This window comes from Parasteatoda tepidariorum, chromosome 4, assembly GCF_043381705.1.
Source record: "Parasteatoda tepidariorum isolate YZ-2023 chromosome 4, CAS_Ptep_4.0, whole genome shotgun sequence".
Classification (NCBI taxonomy): Eukaryota; Metazoa; Arthropoda; class Arachnida; order Araneae; family Theridiidae; genus Parasteatoda; species Parasteatoda tepidariorum.
Window position 1 is genome coordinate 50,387,799 of NC_092207.1, and position 17,521 is coordinate 50,405,319.

The following is a 17,521-nucleotide window of genomic DNA, read 5'->3' on the forward strand; positions in this document are numbered from 1 at the left end:
AATTTTTAAAGTACTCTGATGCACTAGGGATTCAGTTTCATTGTCTTTAATTGAAAAATTTGCCGGAAAATGCCTAACAGAAAGTAGAAAAGATGTTAAGTGGGCAATAATACAAATAAAAAAAAGTGGAATGTTAAGTAGATTTATGTTTTTTTTTACACTGTAACAAAGCTGAGTGTGGAAGAGTTTTTTTATCTTATCACACAGTCTCACTTTTTCAATTATGCAAAAATGTCTTGAGTTACCAAAAAATTAAATTTAACAACTGCTTACTTTGAGAAAATATGTTTTTGAAAAGAGAAAGATTTTACACTCCTAATTTCTTTAAAGCGGTAAAAAATTTTGATAACAGACTCAGTAATTTGTATTTTTAAGATTTTTGTATTGTTTACACTGACTTGATTTGTTATTATTTATTTTTGTTAGGATTAAACATTTAAAACATTTCAATTAAAAGCATTTTCTGGTTTTATATTACTTTAATATTATTATCAAATGATATTAAAGAATAAAAACAAGAACATTTAAATGATTGAATATATTTGTGCACTTATTTTGTGTATTTTTGTTTAAAAATTTTTCTCCGTGATGTTAAACTGTGGTTCCAGAAAAAGTGTAAAGCATTTCGTTTTTGTGAGGTTGCCAAGTCCAAAAAGGCTTATCTTATAAATTAAATTTTCAAATTTCTTGAAAAAAACATTTTTTTTGTTGCCGAAATTGCAGAATTTTATAAAATTTTTCTATTACAGTGAGGAAAAAAAGTTAGATAAGTAATTAAATATGTCACCATTAGGGCAAAATAAATTATATGGGAATATCTAAAATATTATGCATCAAGAATGAGGTAATTTTTTATAACTATGCGGAAGGCCAAGAAAAAAACTTAATTTGTGAAAAAGACACCTTTTTTTTTTAATTACTATTTTTCAAATATTGCAATAAGTAAGGATAATCATTAATAATTCTTAGAATTAAAAAGGTGAAGTTTCAAAGAAGAAAAAAAAGCCATTAAGACAAGTTTATCTGGTAAATGGAAGACATTTGGCAGAAAAATAAACATTTTGCGAATATAACACAAGGCAATTATGCACACAATAGTAAATTGTTCAATTTGTCACATCTTTGCAAAATTTGTAGGGCCTTGGTCATCATTAAAATATAATCCCTATATCATTAAAATATAATCCCTATAGAAGCATATCAAATTGATTTGTTTTTAAATTTATAGGAATAAAGAAAAAATACTAAAATTTTTAAACTTGTAGGATTTTTTTAAAAAAAAAAGTTATTCTTTATTTTCTACCAAGTGACTATTATACAGGCTACTAATAACACAATAAACTTAGGTTTGTTTTTAAGTTTCAAATATTTCTAAAAAACATGTGTACCTGCAAATAGCTTTTTTTACATAAAAATTGAAGTGATTAATTTAAAATTTTGTAGAAACTAATTCTTTTGTTTCATAAGACAGCAGAATATATCTAAATCACACAAAATGATCAGAAAAATTCTCAAAATAGCTGGTGTTCTATATATACTTTAAAAGAAATAACAAAATTAAATAAAAATAATAAATTTAAAAATTTTATTTTAAAAAAACTTTATCACAGACATTAAGGAATTGGGCAAAACAATTGTTATAAAAACTAATTTTTTGTTTCACAGGCATCACCAAATATACATAAAAGACAACAGAGTATATCAAATTAAATTTCACAATATAATCAGTAAAAATAATCAAAACTAAAAGAATTTTCAATGACAAAAAAAAAATAGCTTGCACAACAAATAAATATTGGAATGACTAACATAATTTAAACTAATATATAAAGCAACAATATTTTTAAAACATTAAAGACAGTGGTCTATCATAAATAAAGCTTTGTTTTGTTGAATTTCCAGCTGACAAGGTTTTTTGAGGTATATATATAGATAGATATTTTTTTTTTTGATTGATTGATGTAAAAAAACAATGTTCATTAAAAAACAAATATAAATTTCTTTTTTTTTTTTTAGCACATTTCTTTGGTCACTGCAATAAAGAAATAGTAGATTTTTTTTCCACGCAACTCACTTGTTATTATTAAAATATTTATATTGAACAAAAACTTTAAAATTTTTTAAAGTATAGACAAAGTATATGTTTTTGATATAAGCATAAATAGAATTACAAATAAAAAAAAAAAATTCAATATGAAAACTGTTCAATTGTTCAGGTTCATAAAGACTAAAATAGTTAGGGAAACTTTTTTTTTACACAAATAAAGAAATAATTTTAAAAACAATTGAATATGTGAAAAAGTTAAAATTTGTAAAAAAAATAAAGGAAAAAGGTAGTAAAAATATGAGGTAGTAAAACAGTGAAAATGCAAAGCACTGCCTTCTATTTCATGCCATACTTCAATTTAATTCTTTCTTTGATGAGCAAACCTTTTATTAATTTTTTCCAATTGCCATAAATTCTTTTGTATCTTTTCTGAAAAAGAAAAAAGTATTACACATTAATTTAAGAAAAATATTTACTGTCTATCTTGAGATTCATAAGCTTAAAGAGAGAAAGAGAATTGATCTTCTGAATTGAACAAAAATAAAATTGTAACCTGGTATCTTGCACCACAGCAGTCACAATGTCTGCAGATTGCCTTTTTTCTCATATTAAGTAAAAAAATTGAGAGAAAGTAAGGAAAGAGTACACAGCAAATGAAAAAGGGAAAGATTTTATTATTTGCATTGATGGAAAAAATAATTTTTTTCCTTTTTGAAACTGGCACAAAATACACAGTATTAGTATCCATCTTGTGGATGTTTCAGAATATTCTGCATACCTTACAATTGAATGTAGCTCATCATTTGTTGAATGAGCAGCAAGTTAGGATTTTTTCATTTGCAATATGAATCCTTAATTTCCTTTAAAAAAATAAAAAATCTACAAATATGAAAAGAAAATGAAAAATTACAATTAATTTGTTTTAATTAAGGAAATATTGATAAAAGGTTCATTTAAGTACCGTCATGTAGGGTTACTTTGTGCAGGATTTCGCAGTTTTTGAACTTCGACATGTAAAAAAATTATGTTAATTTAAACTTTAGTAAAATTTATCGATATTATATTCATAACTGGACTCAGACGAGTGAATTTGATCAATATTGACATTATTTGTATGTAATGTTTACAAATAATAAGTCAAAACATACCTTGCACAAAGAAGCCCCCAAGTGGGGCTACTTTGTGCAGCGATAGGAATTCAGTTGATTAATCGACGTTAATCGTTAATTCAGTTGACTTTTCGACGTCAGACGATCTCGGAAAAAATTCGAATTTGCACAAAGTAGCCCCACATGACGGTAATAAGAAATTTTGTGAAAGGTCCATTTAACAATTGTCTGTTGCTTTACGTGGAATGATTTACTTTTAAGCTTAACCAATAAACCCTTTCCAAATAATTCCTTTGTTTGAGTAACCATTTGTTGGAACCAATGATATTTCTTAAAGTGGGATAAACTGTACTTCTTATTAGTTGCAGAAATTAAAATATTTTCTTTACTTACTTCTTCTTTACGCTCTTTTGCATTCACTTGTTCTTCCTCCCATGCAGTTAAAAGTGTATCTTTGAACTCTTCACAGACAACATAACCATCATATCTGTTCAAATAAAATGCAAGAGATGTATTATTCCAGGCGTTGGACACCTATGGCACATGTGCCGCATATGATATTTTGCCATTAGAAGCATTTTTTTTAATTAAGTGCAGACGAGCAAGTGAGGTGATGGGTCCGAATTCTCTGAACAGACTCTTTCAATATATATATTGAATTATTAAATTTGTTTAAAATATATACTATATAAATTTGTATATTCCCCCATCATATGCTCAATAAATTAAACATTTTATTATGTTTGCATAAAGCTTTACAGATGGAATAGTGAAAATTTAATTATGCTAGTGAAAATTGAATTATTTATCTCTAAAATACACTTGATTTAAGTTTGTTGGACAAAATAAACTAAAAACACTTAAAAAGAGTTGACACTTTTAGAATAATGTTTTGTGAGACACTAGTTGCATCTTCAAAGGAATAATTAATGATAGTGTAATTTATCATTTATACTATGCTTATATATTAAAATTCTATTTTTATCATTAGCAAAGATAAAAAATAGAATTTTAATGTATAAGCATAGTATAACCTAATGACTTAATAATTAGGTATGATTTCTGAAATAATTTATTCAATTATATAAATTATAATATACGTTTATACAAATTTATAGCCACTTAAAACTAAAATTTTTATTTTTAAATATTTTTTTTCACAAATTAAAAAAAAGAAAGATAAAAAATAATAAAGAACAAATAAAAAGGGAGACTATGTTTTTAAAAGTGACAATATGTTTTGAATATTTTTTCAAGAACTGTAAGGGTCATTTCCGAAATAATGAGCCAAAGTTTAATTTAAGTTTTAAACAGTGTAATTGAAATTAAGAAAAATTAGTCATATACCAAAGGAAAAACTCACAGACAAAAAAAGAGGACAAGTTAGCTGATCACCAGAAGGAAGAAAAGCTACACATAGTATCTTAGAGCGAAAATAAAATTAATTTGAAATCTTGATTTTATCGTTATAAATTTAGTAAGATATTTTCTGGACTTGCATTACTAATTGATGTCTTAAAATTCTTTATGCACAATTTATATAATATTCAACTGTGTTAATGCATATATTTTTTTTTAAAAAAAGAAGGAAAGTGAAACTTTTCCCTTTCTGTAAAAAAGTGAGTCAATTACTAACTATTTAATTTTTACTGGAATATACAGTAGGGAACCGATTATCTGGAACGATCGGGTCCATCAATATTCCGGATAACTGATTTTTCCGGTTTTCTGAATCGCTACAAAAAGCCGTTTTTTTTTTATAGTTAAACCCAACTAAAAAAACATAAATAATTGGAAATAAGAAGAAAAAACGACGAAGTAATACACTAATGATTATTTCCAAAATGATGGTAAGGTAAACATCTTTCAAAAAAGAACGAAAAATCCTAAAATCTTATGAGGAAAAAAAAATATTCTTTTTTAAAAATGGCGTGAAAACTAATCGAATTTCGTTCCGGTTTTTTGGTTTTGATTTCCGGATAACGGGTTCTGTACTGTATATAAATATATACAAAGATAATTCAATGAAAATTCATTAATTAAAAAAAAATTTTTTAGGGGGGTGGGGGTTGCACGAAATGATATTAATTATGATATTAGTTTAAATTATATGTTAGGTATGATATTAGATAAAAAAATTATGATATTAGTTTCATTAAACTCTGATATTAGTCTCAGTAGTAATTCTTTGTCTAATATTCATGTGGAAAGTTCTCATTCAGCTTGTCAACAGACCAAACTTACTATTACTACCCTCAGAAAAAAAAATTCATTTAATAACAATAAAAAAACAGGATTTTTTTACATCCTGACCATAATATCCTAGTAATCAATAATTAAATAAGTCTTCATTGGACATTTTAGTGGAAGGTCTCCTAAATCAATCTCTTCAATTTATGGTATAAAATTATAGATATTATTCTTCTCAACAAGTTAGATAAATATTGTTTGATTTTAAAATATTTTTTAAGCAGCTGACTCATTATTAATGACCCATACATAAATTAAATAAAAAAAATATACATACATAGCACACATGTTTTCAAAACCAAAAAAAGCTGGGCTACAATCGATGCCTAACTTTCTTGCAATGCGACTCAAACCTGGATCTGCAACAGAAATAAGTAACATAGAGCAAATTTATTTTAAAATGCAATGTACAATTTAAATTTTTAATTGAATATTTATTTAAAAAACTGCTGCGAAAAATTAAATCAAACTAAAAAATTAAAACTATTTGACAATAGATAACCAATAGAAAATAGGTGAAATTGACCACCATAACTATAAAAGAACATTGAGATAAATTTCAGTTGATTTATATTCCTAATGTACCTAGCATTTGATGCCACCACAATATTTTTATTGGCTATAACATTATTTGGCTGATGACCATGAGATTATTTATTTTATTCAACAACTATTCTAGCACATACAACTGTAAAAAGAATTTTTTTTAGGAATATCAGATAGTTTTAATTGAAATTTTCCGTTTTAATAATTTTCTAAGCAATTTCACAACATTTAATAAAACTATAAAAAATATTCTTGAAAGAAAATGTGACTCAAGCATTAATAAATTAAAGTTCAAGATTTTACGAGCATAGGCATTAATATGAAATTTAATGAGCTCACTTTTCAAATGTACAGTCCCCCGAGGTAACATCCAAGGCTTGAAAAGCTCAACATTTCCATATTTGTTCCTAGGGACTTTTCCACCCTCCGCAACTGGTGGTTCATATAGCTTTGTTTGCCAATAACCAAACACTTCAAGAAGAGGTAGATCAGTTATTATCTTTTTGTTAACCTGAAATTGCAAAATTTGTATTTATAAAAAAAAAATTTTGTGTGTCATACTCAGGGGTCTGTTCCGACATTTTGCGAAAGGTCCGTTTTTTGTAAAATTGTGAAAAAATTACTCTTAATTTGTGAATATAAAATAAACGTTAAGTCACCTTCTTTCAACCAGGCTCCTGCTTTTGTGAATTTGTGCAAATAGGGTATTGTTATTGTAAAGACATACAAGATTATGCGCAACACTGTAAAATTATAATTAAAAAAATTAAATTTTAAAAAATAAACAGCAATTGCTGCTACTAAATTAGAGATGCAACATACAAATATTTATAATAAAATACCAATATTAATTAAATATACAAATATTTAAAATAGCCTACACTGCTGCAGCAGAATATTCATTTTGGACGAATAAAGGAAGAAGCATCTGCTAAAGACAAAGCTTAGCTCGTTTACACCTGTCTTTCTCCCCCGCCCTTTTTCGGAAGGGTTTATTCGATTAACAAAACAATAATGAAGATAAACAAATTTGTGAAGGGTCCAATTGAAAGATAAATTATTTTGTGAAGGGTCGATTTTTAAGTTAAAATATTTTGTGAAGGGTCCGTTAACGAACCCAAATTTCTTCTAAACAGACCCCTGTTACTAATTATAAGAATTTGGGTGGAACAAAATTTAAACATGTAATGTAAAAAGAATCATTGCTAAATCAATCGACTCTTGTATCTTCAAATACTTCTGAAATCATTCTCAAACCTTTCTATTCTTGATCAAAGGAAACAAACTTTTCTGGTCAGCAATTTCATATGAAAATTTTTTTTTTATAAAATTAAATTTTGAAGTTAAATTATTCACATTTTAAAATTAAATTTTTAAAATATGAATGAAATATATAAGTCACAACACTACAACTCTTTTTTGGTCATCTCCAGTTAGAAAACAACTGTTTGCTTATCCTATGGGTAAAAATTTTTCAAGCAGTTTATTTTCTTTTTATCAAAAATATATATTTAAAAAAAAGTTGAAAATATGAATATAATTTATGTATTAATTTTGAAAAGGGATATGGTAGCTTAATTTTTTTTAGACACCGGCTGTCTTGGTTTTGTTTTATTACTTGTAGTATACTTTTGTGGGAACTGTGTTTGGTATTCTACACTCAACACATAGATAAGTAAATATTTCTTTGTACATTCTATTTTTTAACATAACACTGATATTGTAAAATTAATAAATGAAAATAAATATGGCCACTCAATAGAATAGATGCAATAACCCAGAACTAAAATATGAAAAATAATGGTTTACAAAGCCCTTTATAAAAAAAATCTCAGGTTTGAGAATAAAATTAATTTAAATATTTATGTGCCTAAAAAATATTAGTTTGCTTGCTATCCACGAAACTTACGTGGTCCCATTTCGGACGTGCTTTTACAAGTTTGTATGGTTCCTCACCAATACAGACTGTCCTGCCTTCTTCTTTCCATTTTTCATGTGAACGAAGTATGCAAACATTATCTCGTGCATATACTGGCTCATTTCGAATGAAACCTACAGGTGCTGCATCAGGTGGATAAATTGCCTCAAATTTTAAAAGATGTCTTTTAAGGGCATAAAGTGGGTGATTTTTATACCTGGAAAAAAATATTTAAAAATTCAGAAAATAAAAATAATAGAATCAATACTAGGATAAATACAAGCACATTTGTTAGTATTTTTAAAGATAAGAATATGTTGGCCACTCTTTTAGGGGCACCATATTAGGTGGGCCAATGTTGTAAGGACAGATAGTACATAGAAAGAAAGAACATCCATGCCTTGTTTAGGATTCGAACCCAGAACCTTTCTGATGCAAGGACAGTTCCCTGACCCCTACACAGTCCGGCCAGCTTTAAAGTTAAGATAAATTTGATTCATTATGATATATGCTGTAATTAGTAATTAAAATTTATAAATAAATTAGCATAGCAAAAAACTTACTCTTTGAATGTGTTAGGTAATGGTTTATTGATTAGCATTTCATCCAATTTCTTTTCTTCCTCTTTATTTAATTTAGAATTTGGAGGAGAAAAGTATTCAATTGTTTCTTCCCACCATTCAGAATCAGGCCTTAATTTTAAAGCTGAAGTCATATATTCACTACAATAGCGTTTGGTAACATCTTTTATGTAACAATCATTATCATAAGCTACAATATAAGTTACAGGTTGTGGAAGTAATTTTTCAATATCGTAAGGTTCATCGATAATTTGGTTAGTACACTCAACAGAAATCCATCGTTTATCTCGCTTAGAAAAAACTTCACACCAACATATGATTTTATCTTTTTCAAAATTGCAGTTTTTTTTAAAATTGGGCTCTGAATTACTAGATAAGATTTTACGATTTAATGGTTTTTCAGACAATTTTTTAAACCTATCTTTTTTTTTATTATTCCTTTGAGAGCTTCTCTTTTCAACAAAATCATCCTCTTCATCACTGCTAATTTTATAACTTTTCTTTTTAAATTGCTGTGGTTGCAACTTCCATTCTTCATATTGATCTTCGTCACTACTCATTTTGTACTCGTCACTACTCATTTTGTACTCATCACTACTCATCTTGTAACTCTTACTTTTAGATCGTTGTGGCCGAAGTTTTACTACTTCACTTTCATCTTCGTCACCACTCATTTTGCAACTCTTACTTTTAGATCGTTGTGGCTGAAGTTTTATGACTTCACTTTCATCTTCGTCACTACTCATTTTGTAACTCTTACTCTTCGATCGCTGGGGTCGAGGTTTCTTTTTTTTCAGTGTTATATCCAATTTTGTTTTCTTATTGTTGGCAGCAAGCACTGATTTTTCCTTAGAACTTTCTTGTTCAGTAAGTATTGGTTTTTCTGTTTTTAAATTATTTTCCACTTTGAGATTATGCTCATACAAACTATTTTTTATCTTTGATCTGGATTTCTTCAATAAATTTTTAGCTTTGTAACTAACAGGATTAAAAGAAACACAAAATCTGGTTTTAAAACCTAAAGTTTGAGCAAAAACTACAAACATTAAATTGTACTCTGATGGACTTAATGATTTTTGCTCCTGAAAGTAGCTAAATATATTTTTTTGGAAATCAATGAAGGGTAATTCTTTATTTTCAAAGCTGAAAGATTCACAAAACCAGGTAACTATATTGCGTATAACACCAGAATTTGCTTTGTCAATTTTTCGACCAGCTGTAACTGCTAATAAATCAGGCGGTAAATAGGAAAGAGCGAATGCTTTTAAATAAAGAGAGTTCAAAATATCATTCACAAATAATCCATGCGCTAATAGACATAGTAAATGAGTTTTATGGATATTCAATTGCTCTTCTCTCCGCATTCGATTAATACAAAGTCTAATTTGATCCATCTCATACTCTCTCTTCTTCTGTTTACGTAAACTTTTGAGGTCTGGGCAATCTATTGTTATTTCAACACCATCCTTGGGAATTGCAGGATTATAATCTTCCAAGCTTAACTCACTTCTTTCTCCAACTTCTTCCCAATCAGATTCACTATTGGAATCATTATTACTACTTTCTGTCTTTGTTTGACTTAAACTTGATATTTTACATTCAGTCTCTGCATTGAATTCTTGCTGAACAAGAACTTGCATAATAGTTTTTTCTCCTGTTGATGAGCTATTTGCAATACTACCTTCAACAATAGCAACATCCTTATTACTTCCTAAAAACAGTTTATCTTTAGATGAATCTAATAGAGTATCAAGCTCTTTTTCATTTTGGAATTCAATGGATATATTTTTGGTAGCCAATTTACATTTAGATGCTAGCTCTTCATTTTTATCAGATGAGATGCAAGTATCTACAAGATAATCAATTTTTATTTCACCATTTTTTAGAGGTTTGAGTTTCTCCAAAGATTTCTTTACTTGAGGACTATTGCTATCAATAGTTGATGCCATTTTAGAAGACTTTTCTGAAGATATATATTCAGTTTCTTTTATATTGTTTGATATCGTAGATAAAGAACTTCCAACTTTCAAATTAAGATCTAAGCTAATATCAGCTACACTTTGGCTAAATTCTGAAGAAAATGTTTCGTCATCTTTTTTTAATTTCTTGATCAAATGATCTTCTTTGAAAGTTGGACTTGTTTGATAAACTGTTGACGTTTGGTTTTTGCTCTTTTCATTCACAGACTTGAGTCTTCTTGATCTTCTTAATGATATAACTTCATCCTCGCTATCATCTTCCAAAACTAGTTCCTTCTTAGTTTGATCTAACAAAATCTTAGAATCTTTTTCTTTTTGAAAATCAGTTGATATGTTAGCTGAAGTTAATTTTTTCTTCGACATATGCTTTTCATTTTCCGCCAATGAAATGCTAGTATTTACGAGATCATCTACTTTTCTTTTTGTATTCCTTTGCCGTTTAGGCTTTTCTGAAGATTTCCCTTGAACATCAATATTGTTGTAATCTATAATTGATGATATATTAAATGAGTTTTTTGAAGACATCAGTTCAGTTTCGGTTGACATTCTTAACATTGTTGATGAAACACTTACATCTTGTAAACTAAGATCTGAGCTGATACCACTATCAACAGAAATTCGTTTTAATTTTGGGGAAAATACTTCGCTGTCTATTTTTAATTTTTTAATCAATACTCTAGGGGTTTTGATCATAATATCTTGTTCAGACATTGAAATTGTTCCATTGTTAACTTTCAGCATTTGATCCTCTCTTTTTTTGATCACAGAATTACTGTTTGAATTCTCTAAAAGGGTTTCATCAACCTTAGTAGTGTCTTCTGCAAGATCAGTATCTGCATCAAGATTCTGGTTCATGTTCTCTTTGTTTAATTCTGGGGAAAATACTTGGCCGTCTATTTTTAATTTCTTAATCAATACTCTAGGGGTTTTGATCATAATATCGTGTTCAGACATTGAAACTGTTTCATTAACTTTCAGCTTTTGATCCTTTCTTTTTTTGATCACAGAATTACTGCTTGAATTCTCTAAGAGGGTTTTATCAACTTTAGTAGTGTCTTCTTCAATAGCAGTGTCTGCATTAAGATTCTGGTTCATGTTCTCTTTGTTTACAAGTTTACGTTTTGACCTTCTCAAAGGAGTTCTTTCTACTACATCATTATTGTTTTCTACAACAGTAGCATGATCCAACTTTTGCTTCCTGCGAGACATTTTTTTTTATGATAAAAGATATATCTTTATTTTATAATTCAAAACTTTGTTGGAAATGTCTAAATAACCTGTAACAAAAAGAAATAAAAAAGTACAGCTTAAAAGATAGTTTACAAACTCAATCAAGAAAACAACAAATGATAATGTCTATGTTTAACTAATGTGTTGAATCTGTTATGTACTAATCTGTTATGTGCAGAACTATGGACAAATTAAACAAAAAATACATAAAATCATAGTTTTAAGTGTACTTGTATGTTTACCAAAAATCAAAACAATATTTAAGTAAATAATTATGCAAATCTTTAAAGATATTTTCATATAAATAGCTATTCATAAAATTATGCTGAAGGCCACTGCCTATAGTCTGAGTATATGTTCGATGTATTTTGGGTATTATTTTGAAAAAAGTATAAAATGATTTAGTAACTGAAAGTTAGCTTTATTCCATAATATTATATTTTTAGTTTCTTAGGAGGGGGAAGAAACACTCCTGATTTCTTTTACTTTCCTTTGAGAAGAAAAAATTCCATAATGACTGGCGATAGCTAGAATTTCAGATTGATATTATAAAAAGTAATTCTGAAATCATGGAAATTTAAAAATAGATCGCTTTTAAGAATGGATGAATGTCACCAATATTAAAATATGTATTGTTTTATTTGAAGATTTATTAGATATGTATATTTTATATAAATTATATACTGTTTCTATACATGAAAATTTCTTTTTATCTTTTTTTGTAAACAGAAAGGGTTTCTGTTATTTCAAATTAATAACATATATATTTGCTACAACTAATAATTTCTCTCGAAAATATATTAGAGAATATATCAGAATGTATTAATTAATGAATTATTTCGAAAATATATTAGAATGTCATAGAAAGGTCGAAAATATTCTGCCAATAATTGTTTAGAGTTTATCATCTTATTACCATATGCATTGCTAATTTACTTCTCGCATTTCTTATGTAGTTTATTCACCTTTGAACCCTCAATGGGAACCTACAAAAGGGTTACAGGATTTATTCAAACTTCTTTAAAATCAGAAAAAACATCTATACGTAAGAAATTCTAACAAATTTAAAACAAATTAGTAAGATCACGAATATTGTAGAAAAAAATACAGATATATTGAACAAATTTAAAACGTTGTTTTTATAACTCCGAAGACATAGATGTTAAGTTTTTCATTTTAAATAAAATGATGGATAAAATATTACGTAAAAACATTTAAATACAAATATTATAGAAGGAAAAAATGCAGATATATTTACCGATTTTGGGTAGAAGGTTTTTTTTATTTCCAAAGATAAAAAGATTAACTTTTCCATTTTTAATAAAAACTATATATTATATATGACGTAATAACATTTGATAATGTTATTAAATAAACAGAAAATAGGCGCGAAATTTGTCTCGCGGTCGCAAATAACACAAGAAATAGCTCTTCAGAATAGCATTTAAATAGCACTTAACTGGTTAGATTGATTGATTGATTCGTTCATTTACGTCGCACTAGAGTGCTAGAGCTGCGCCTTGGCGAACAAAGAACACGGGGCGCGCTCAGAAAGTCGGGTCCACAATCGTGGTTGCCGGGAGAAAAGTGCTGCACCAACAGACTCCTCAGTTCTGCTTTTAACATGTAAAGTCTATGGCGGGCTTGTCGTACTTTGAATCGATTTTACTTGTTCAAGAATCGGAGTGATCAATTAAAAAAAAATACTAATAATTTTTTCAATCTTTCCTATCCACGAAAATGTAGGTTAATTTCATTTTATCTTTATTACTTTTTGTAATATTGCCTTTGAAACACAAGTCACTTTCTACCTTTGAGTAAAGGAAGGCAACTTTTACCCCCAAGTTCACTAATCTTCTCGGTGGGAGGTCTTGCTACCTTTTGAAAATCTTTTTTCTCTCTGTCCTTCTGAAGAACTGATATGGGGAACGCTTTAAAAACCGATAGTTATCTTTTTAGTTATAAGCTTGTAATTTATTATGAAAATTATATTTGCTGATAATTCGTTCATTCTATATACATTTTATTTATTTAGTTCTTGTTTTTTAAAGATGTTTCAGAATTAAAAAAATTAGCTGCTGAATAAAGTGAGATTAATTAAAATCGAATAAATGACGTAAAGATCTTCCAATATACTATAAAGCATCACAAAACTGCAGTTTTCCTTTTTTTTTAAAAAAATATATCGTACACTCATTTGTAGGTTTAAAAAAACATTTACATTAAAAAAATTTAAAAGGCTCCAATTTTTTCATTCCGTAAATAGTTTTAATTACTCCAATAGCTGGGATAGTATGTTTTTTCACGGTAAGGAAAAAAAAATAGCTAGTACGCAAGACCACGCATCATCCAAACATGAACAAGCACTTAACCCTGTTTTTAGGGCTTTAATGTAAATACACAAGAACACTAAAGTATTATGAAATTTTCATTTTAATCAGCAAATGAAGAAAAATATGAAAATACACTCATGTATTGTAAAATTCTTTTTTAAATAAAAAGGAAGTAAAAGAACATTAGTGGTCATAATTAATATTCACGAGAGAAAAATACAAACGGTATCAAAATATAATAAATCGATGCTTAGGAACGCAACACTGAAAATATTGAAACCAGTTTGATTACCAGATGAAATAAAAAGAATGAGAAATTTGATTATTGTAAACACCACGAAATTTCATCACGATAAATTAAAAAATAAGCTGTAATACTTAGAGTTAATTTACTCTTTGTTACTTCAGACAGTCAAACTGGTTTTGATGTTTTCAGACCCGATTCCTTAGTTGATTCCCTAATCGGTAATTCCTAATTAATACAATTTTCAAAACTTTTTTTCGCAATATTCTAAAAATATATATTAAGAGTAGTAATTATGCAATATCTTATGTATTTAATAACGAGAAATTTTTCGAATTCATATTAAAAGTGTATAATGTAATTTTTATTCANATTAGAGTAAAAAATCTCAAATTTGCAAACTTTAAAAAATGTAATAATCTTTAGTCTCTAAATAAACTTAAGAATAAATTATTGATATCATAACAAACTGCAGACTTTTCCTACATAAATAATGATTCTTAAAAAGTGTAAAAATCCTAATTAGAATATATATATATTGACGAAACAAAAATTTGACAAAAAAAGTGTGATTTTTAAACTTGTAACAAATCATGATGCGTAATTTTTAGGTCACATAAATACGAATCACGATGCATAATTTTTAAATCGCGTGAATACAAATTACAGTGTCTAATTTTTAAAGCACATATAATTACGAAAATCGACGTTTGATATTACAACCGCAATAGAGAATCACGACATTGGATTTTAAGATCGCGTGAATACGAATCGCTGCATAGGGTTTTAAAAGCGCGTAAATACAAATCGCTATATTGGTTTTTTTAAATCTCAAAAATAAGAATCGCTATGTACGAAATTAAAATTGGCTCAATCACAATGTTCAACTTTCAAATCCGGTAAACACGAAAAACGATGTTTGTTAATAAAATCGCGATTTTAAAAATGCATAAATACAAAACGCGATATTGGATTTTTAAATCTCGTAAATAAGAATCATAATGCACGATGTTTAAATAGCATAAATAAGAATCGCAATGCGCAACTTTTAAATCAGGTAAATACGAAAATTGATGATTGATATTAAAATCGCGTGAATAACAATCGAGATATTTGCAGAGTCTTGACTTGGGATTTCTAAAATTCTTGTTTGTATTGTTTTTGTTTAGACCTAATAAATAGAAATTTTCAAAATTAATTGAATGAGCAAATAAATGTTTTCACCTCAAATCCACGTCAAAAAATTTTTTTTTTCGTTTGCTCTTACGCCAGACAGCAGGGTCACGACGTCCGAATTGCGAAAATACGAGCTATCCGGCGGACGAATAAAAATACGGAAAATCTTATTTTCTGTGTGTAAAAGCGCAGAAAGTAGCTAAAATAAGTAAAAATACGGAAGGGTTAGCAGCTAGTACATAGTTTGAATTTTCTGTTTATCTTTGAAAATCGCAAATAAATATAATTATTTNAAAAAAAAAAAAAAAAAAAAAAAAAAAAAAAAAAAAAAAACGGGATATTTATTTAAAAAAAAAAAAAAAAACTTTTAGAGAATCAGAGTTTTTGATAAAAAGGCTAAAATTTGAGAGGCAAAAATGAAAAATCTCATCCCTGTATAAAGGTCAATCAGTTTTATCCCAAGGAAATGATTTTTAGAGAAACTTCTGAGGGAAGAATGAGGACGTCAATACTTTCGCTCCTCGGAAAATTAAATTCCTCCTAAAATATTTTAACTTGTTCAAAAAAAAAATTTTCGCGGAAATTAGCGGGAAAAATGGAAAAGTCTGACAAAAAACGGAAATCCGCGGAAGAATCACATCCCTGTAATTATAAACTGAGCTTTGATGTGAATTATGGTATAAATATTTTTTAATTTATCTATTTCAAATATAAAAGAAAACATTTTTCAGTTTTAAAGAAGGTAACCAAAAACTTCTAGCTTGATTAGAACTTGGAACCTACCAGTTACAGTACTGATATGCTAACCATTGCTCTATGTAACCATATGCCATTGACAGTTATTAATTCTAAGAAATGATCGCTACCCCAAAACAACATGGGCACCTCAGAGCAAAACTACCGTGTTGGTATGAAAAACTGAGTGTCTCATTTACGGTGGAATCAATTAATACAATATCTACCTTTGCATTAAATGTGGTTGTTGTAAGTGCTTGCAATTTCTATGAAAGACAATTTCATGCACAATAACTCTTTAATTCGTTATATGTATCAAAAATATTAGAGAGAAATTCAATGATAAAAGTTTTAATTTAACTTGTGTAAGATTATAATTTCGACAAAAAAATATTGATTTTTTTATACAATTATTTTTTTATAGAGATTAAAATTGATTGATATTTTTTATACTTTCAGAGCCTTTTTTCAGCATATTAACTTCTTTATGTTTAAGCTTTTGTTACCAATTAGAAAATATTGTTTTGTTAATCGATGTAAAATAGATAAATATAACTGGTGATTAAAAAAACGTTATACTCCTAATAAATGCATTATCCGAAATTATAAAACAATTTATCATTATAAATCTTATATATTTTTCTTTTTTATTTTATCTACTGTTCACTGATATGTGTGTGCAATGCATTTTCCCCACCCTCTCGTAAATCAGAGAAAAAACGAAATCCATGCCACTCTTTAAGTTTGATTGGCGGCAGCTTATCAAAAAAATGATTCTTTCAGACACACAGGAGAAAATGAAACATTTGTCCTTTCCCTGCCCCCTCTCAATCTAAAGATCTTCAAGGTCAGTTTCTCTGGGCAAATGGGAAGAATAATTCCCCCCTTTTCCCACATTTTCCTCTACTCAACTTCGAGTATAAGTCAAATTTCCGCTCTTCTTCATAATTGTTCTAGTTCAAAATGGCAGGAAAACCGTGCTGGATACCGGATAAATGGTTCTCTACTGTATAAAAAATTTTTAACACACAAAACTTTAAAAGTATTCAGATGCACTAGGACAGGGATGACGAACCATTGGCAAGCGTGCCATTTATGGCACAGGACACAATATTTTGGGCACGCCACCGATCACTATTGTTATTACAATGCGAACAATAGATAACTAGCAAAAAAAATTAACAGTCCTGCTTAAACTAACATCTTACAGCCAAATATAAGTTACCTTAACATCTAACAACCAAATATAAATATAGTCCAAAAAGGCTCAACTCATAAATTAAATTTTCAAATCGCTTGAAAATTTTTTTTTTTTTTTTTTGTTGCTGAAATTGCAGAATTTTATAAAATTTTTCTACTACTGTGAGGAAAAA

General features: G+C 27.9%; 1 protein-coding gene across 2 annotated transcripts; it reads right to left on the minus strand.

Moving 5' to 3' along the window:
• Positions 1-1,562: 1,562 nt before the first annotated feature.
• On the minus strand, positions 1,563-13,104 carry LOC107448240 (DNA repair protein complementing XP-C cells). Of its 2 annotated transcripts, XM_016063371.3 has the most exons (7): positions 12,919-13,097; positions 8,434-11,707; positions 7,862-8,087; positions 6,292-6,463; positions 5,684-5,765; positions 3,550-3,643; positions 1,563-2,476 (listed from the first exon to the last, which is right to left on the minus strand). In XM_016063371.3, exons 2-7 carry the CDS (start codon positions 11,637-11,639, stop codon positions 2,384-2,386), a joined length of 3,873 nt encoding a protein of 1,290 aa, XP_015918857.2. In that variant the 5' UTR covers positions 11,640-11,707; positions 12,919-13,097; the 3' UTR covers positions 1,563-2,383. The 2 variants fall into 2 exon arrangements, with proteins under 2 accessions (XP_015918857.2, XP_071035870.1); XM_071179769.1 differs by lacking the exon at positions 5,684-5,765 and having other exon boundaries at positions 12,919-13,104.
• Between the last annotated feature and the right edge of the window lie 4,417 nt (positions 13,105-17,521).

Coding starts and splice junctions, on each gene's coding strand:
- LOC107448240 (XM_016063371.3), bottom strand. CDS start 11,639: ATGTCTCGCAGGAAGCAAAAGTTGGATCATGCTACTGTTGTAGAAAAC. Junction 6,464..7,861: donor CACGTCCGAAATGGGACCAC/GTAAGTTTCGTG, acceptor TTGCAATTTCAG/GTTAACAAAAAGATAATAAC. Junction 5,766..6,291: donor GGGGACTGTACATTTGAAAA/GTGAGCTCATTA, acceptor TTTCTGTTGCAG/ATCCAGGTTTGAGTCGCATT.